At 45.3% G+C, this 5,102-nt stretch overlaps 1 protein-coding gene across 3 annotated transcripts in view; it reads right to left on the bottom strand.

Annotated features, from left to right (window-relative positions):
* Nucleotides 1-5,102, bottom strand: part of GCLC (glutamate-cysteine ligase catalytic subunit) — a 64,308-nt gene that overhangs the window by 57,741 nt on the left and 1,465 nt on the right. The window contains exon 1 of one of the 3 annotated variants that reach the window (XM_019520569.1): nucleotides 767-787. The exons of the other annotated variants lie outside the window; for them this stretch is intronic. Coding sequence (XP_019376114.1) covers nucleotides 767-772 — 6 coding nt within the window. The 5' untranslated portion in view covers nucleotides 773-787. Of the gene's footprint in view, nucleotides 1-766; nucleotides 788-5,102 lie in introns of those variants that run through there. 3 annotated transcript variants of the gene reach the window in all.

Raw genomic sequence — 5,102 nt, 5'->3', positions numbered from 1 at the left:
AGCACTACCAGCAGTGACCAGGAATAACAGTCACAAGCTGGCAGAGGGTAGATTTAGGCTAGATATCAGGAGGCGCTACTTCACTGTCAGGGCAGCTAGGATTTGGAACCAGCTTCCAAGAGAAGTGGTGCTGGCTCCTACCCTGGGGATCTTTAAGAGGAGGCTAGATGTACACCTTGCTGGGGTTGTTTGACCCCAGTACTCTTTCCTGCCATGGCAGGAGGTCGGACTAGATGATCTACTCAGGTCCCTTCCGACCCTAGAAACTATGAAACTATGACAGACTGGTAGGCATAAGACAGTGCAGGGAGATGAAGACTTCAAAGAATAAAAGACTCCAGGAAATACACATCCTTGAGAAAAGATGAAGTCAGGAGGGGAACGCAGGGCAGAGCATACAACTTTTTATGTTCTAAATAGAACTGTAAAGTAAATATAGCGTACAATTGGTATACAACAATCTTATTGATGTTGTAAGTGAGCATAGTGCCACATTTTTGTTGCTTTGGCTAACACATAGATTTTCAAATCCTGAAAAATTATCTAGCTTGCTTTTATACAGAAAATGAACCCTTAAAAACCTGAATTCATTCATTGTATCTTATGCCTCAAAACAGCGGTTACATTTACATTCAGGAAAAAACACATCATTATGTCTAATATTGCAAAACAGCAATAACAGACAAGAAATTGCAAGTTACGCTGCCATTTCATTCCCAGATATTTTCACATCTAACCATGTCTGTTTACTCAGTCTGCAGCTTACCTTCATGTCAAAATCACCTTATTTCCACACCTTTTACATGGGCAAGAAGGAGCACTATCTTCTTCTTCTATTGTTGCTACTTAGTTCCCTTTCCATGGGTACCTCCTTGTTGTTCTCCTTGCTGGTATCATTTCTACAAAGACTGCAGAACTGCAAACATTCTCTTGCAGCACAGCACAGCACACCACACTGCAGTCAAACTTGAAAATAAAATAGTTCAATGCACACATGAAGTTTTTCCACTTCGTGGATCCCACTGCCCACAGCACAAATCAATGGATCTAAACCAAGAGCTAGAAGCCCAGCCACTCCATTCTTCTGAGCTGTATGTCCACATTCAGCTGCAAAGTGAAATTAAAAAAAAGAACTCTGCTAGACAGTCCTGGGAGCAATACAGGGCATTGGTAACAAACTACTGCATTAGAGAGGTCTTTCCAGAAAAGAACTGAAGCACGGAAAACATGCTCAGTCTTACTTCCCTGTTTTGCTAATATCTGCCAACCTCCAGTAATTATTTGTTTGTAATACACTGCATTAATCATGGACCCAAAACTTACTGCACAAGCTACTGAACAAACAGAACAAAAAACTGATCCTTACCCCAAAGATCTTATGATACAAGACAAAAAGCAAGAAACAGACACTGTATACTGGGGTGGGAGGATGGGAAGAAGGGGAAAGCACAAGGAAACAACAAGGTCATCAGGATAAGCAGGATATCAGTATGTTACTAGCTCAACTGGTGTTAAGTTTTACTGTAGAAGCTGCTCCAGGTCATCCCAAGAGCTGCTCACAGACATGTCAGACACCAAGGCTTCAAAAGCACTTGGAAGTGGCAGGAGCCGGGGCAGACCTCCAGAATAGCTTCACTATTGTATTTCTGGGTTGGGTCCATATGAATGGGAGCAGCTCTGCCATGACATATCAGGGATATGGCAAATGGGCAGTTATCCACAATGGCTTTCCCTTTTACTTGGGGATTTGAGAGGCACAGGGGAAAGGAATCTTCAAAATGTTAGTATCTGACTGTGGACAAGAATGGACAGGCTATATCTGTAGCCAGGGCCCACGATGCCTACCTACCCTCACTGTTCTGGCTATACAGCTGGTAAGGCAAATGTGTCAGAGGCAGGCCCCCCTCTTTAAAAAAAAAAAAAAAAAAAATTGAAAATAAAAATTAAAAAGATGCCTCAAGAGCATTTTATGATTGTCAATTTATTTTGTTACCTCCCCAAGTTTCATAAATTTCATAGACATTAAGGCTGGAAGGGACCTCGGAAGATCGAGTCCAGCCCCCTGCCCCAGGGGCAGTAAGTCAGCTGGGATCACAGGATCCCAGCAAGATAAACGTCCAACTGACTCTTAAAGGAGTCCAGAGTAAGTTGCATCATTACAGTTAAATGAGAGCTGTTTCACCAGGGCTTTATAATCAGGTTGCTAAAAATCTTCTCTGGGCCCCAAATTAGTATACAAGGTCTAAGTCCAGAAGAGCTCTCTGAAAGTTTTAAAATGGGTTCATTCATTCAAGTCGCAGAGATGCTACATCACCTCCTGCTATTATCACCATCCTTTTGTACATTTTAGATTCCTCTGCTTAAACTTAAGTTTGTTGTGTTTTCTAGTAGTCAGTCTCAATGTCAATACAGAAAATTATGGAAGCCAGCTTAGTCTGTGAAGCATGAGCTACATTTTCAAAAAGCACGTGACAACTAACATCTGACAATTCCAACACTGTAAGGGCCATTCAAATAGAAACACAATACCCTATCGAAACACAGATACCCTAAAATATCTTGATCCTGGCAAGCAGAGCAGTAGGTACAAATACAATGCATTACAACTGCATTGAAATGCTTATTTCGTGCAACTAATACCATCTTTCTGATTGCTTTGAGGCAACTCCTACCTGCAGCACAAAGGTAAGTGCAGTTATATAAATCTGGTCTTTGCAGGGCATAAACTAATACAATATGCTTCCATGTCTACCAATACGTGAGACGACATTATTATTCAGTATTACCAAAAAGGAAAACAAGTTGCTCACATCTGCATTTCTCTGAAGGCTCAGAGACTGCTCACTCCTAGCTCAGGTCTCAGTTCCTTAGAACAAGTTTGATAAACTCCCACAGCTTTAGTTCTGGATGCTTGAGAACATGAAACAATTAGGGCAGGCCTACACAGAAAACTTTTCATGGTAAGCAGCTGTACACTGTAGAACAGTATAGGCAGTCCTCAACTTACAATGGTTCAAGTTCGGATGAACCACAGTTACAATGTTTGTAAATTGACACCTGGGTTTTGAAGTTCCGACACGGGTTTCAACTTGACAACACTGAATGCTGGATACAGGTCTGTCGGTGGAAGGAAAGGGGGAAGGAATGGGCCATGGGGGGGCAGATCAGGGCCCCTGCAGGGGGGGAGGCTGGGGCCGTAACAGGGGGTGGGGCAAATGCTGCCCAGCTGGGGCTGCATCAGGTTCTGGGAGCGAGAGCTCTGGGTGGCAGAAGCCACAGCTTGTCCAGCTGCTCTGCTGGCTGCACCAAGGCGAGGCAGGCAGTGCCAGGGCTGCATGGCACGACCATGGGAGAAGCCACAGCTCAAGACGCAGCTCGTTCAGCTGCTCCCCTGGCTGTCCCCACCGGGATGAGGCAGGCAGTTCTGGGGCTGCGCCAGGCGGCCACAGGAGAAACCACAGCTCATCCAGCTGCTTGTACTGGAGTGAGGCAGGTAGTGCTGGGGCTGAGCTGGGCAGCCGCAGGAGAAGCCGCGGCCTGTCTAGCGGCTGCTGCCGCTTGTCTAGGAGGGCATAGAAGAAGTTGGGGGAGGGACTTGTGACCACCCAGATCTGGTATATTTACAATATAAATACATATATACATATAGACAGGTAATATATAAAATAAACGTAGCTATAATTGAGTACTGTACAAAATTCTGGGTTATCTTGGGTGAAAACAGGGTATCAGGCCTTGGTTCAGGAACCAATCCCACATTTATAACATTGTTTCCTATGGGAAAATTGGTTGAGTTGCAACGTTTCCACTTAAGACATGGTTTTCAGAAACCAATTTCGTTATAAATTTGAGGACTGCCTGTATGCTATTCTGCCTTGGTTACCTTTTGAACCAGAAGTACCACAGTTGCATTTACATGGCACCATGGGCAGGTTAATTAACAGCACTGAGTGATAAATGTGTAAGTATAGCCTCAGTCTGTCTGCAGTAGGACAGCAGAACCCAGATTCATGGGTGGGCCTGCTTTGGGCTGTTGGGGGTGGGGAGGGGAGGAGTGTATTTGATGACTTCATGCCCCTTCTAGATCAATTTTCTATGATTTTGTTATTTTGCCTGTTACTGTAAATCACTCTGAACTTTTCTGGACATTGCAAACCAGCCAGGAGTTGCATACTGCCACAGCAAACAACTAAATGGGATCCATGAGGTGCTCTATCTGATAGCTACTTTTATTTCAAAGGATGTTGCTTCTCTGATCAGCTGTGCTGGACAATTACTGTGCTCCAGCTGGTGGTTGCCTTTGTAGTGAAAGCCACAGAAAAAGTGAATCATTCTAAATTAACTTCCTTGCTTCCTTTATCATCATTCTCCTCTTATCCTCTTTCCTTTCCACTGCTGCATCTTCTGCTATAACCTCTGCCAGCTAGGGTAAGACAAAAATTAATCTACCCCTGGACTAGGGTCTTCCGTTTTTTGGCCGGAATGTCTACCTTGGAAGGTGCCAGAGTGCCGACACACTGGAGCCTGGAGCAGTCGTTTGCAGCCTTGCAGCTGCAGATGGCTCAGAGCCTGGTCTGCTTGCAGCCTCCCAGCTACCTACTGGGACCAGCCTGGGCTTTGTGGCTGGCAGCAGCTGCTTAAAGCCCGGGCTGGTGGTAGCGTGCTGAGCAAGATGACCTTGCATGCCATGTTCAGCACGCGTGCTGGGGATTGCTGACCCCTGCCCTAGTCAGTATGTAATGCAATGCCTGGCTGTAGAGCTAATCCCTCACTCAACAACCTGCAAACCACCTAAATACAAGTGATCTGGCTTCTCCTTCACTCTTCACATGCTGGATATACAGAAGCCAGCATCTCATGGAGGCACAACCCAGCATCTCCAGCACCTGTTCAGACAACAGTATGGGGGCCTGGAAGTTGAGTTGAATCAAGACCACCCTTCAGAACTCCAGGTCTGTGAAAGACCCTTCAGGGAGGACAAGGATGTCCTTCTTCCAGAAGCTTTTATAAGCACTTGTGGTCACAATTAAAGTTCTCTCATCCTGAGGCACTATCACAGGTGGGATGCACTTGTGGTCACTATTCTTGGGGGGGGGGGGGGG

This window comes from Gavialis gangeticus, unplaced genomic scaffold, assembly GCF_001723915.1.
Source record: "Gavialis gangeticus isolate Ggan-Ray unplaced genomic scaffold, GavGan_comp1, whole genome shotgun sequence".
Lineage (NCBI taxonomy): Eukaryota > Metazoa > Chordata > Crocodylia > Gavialidae > Gavialis > Gavialis gangeticus.
Note: the sequence above shows the minus strand (reverse complement) of the source record. Positions and strands in the feature narration are given on the sequence as shown.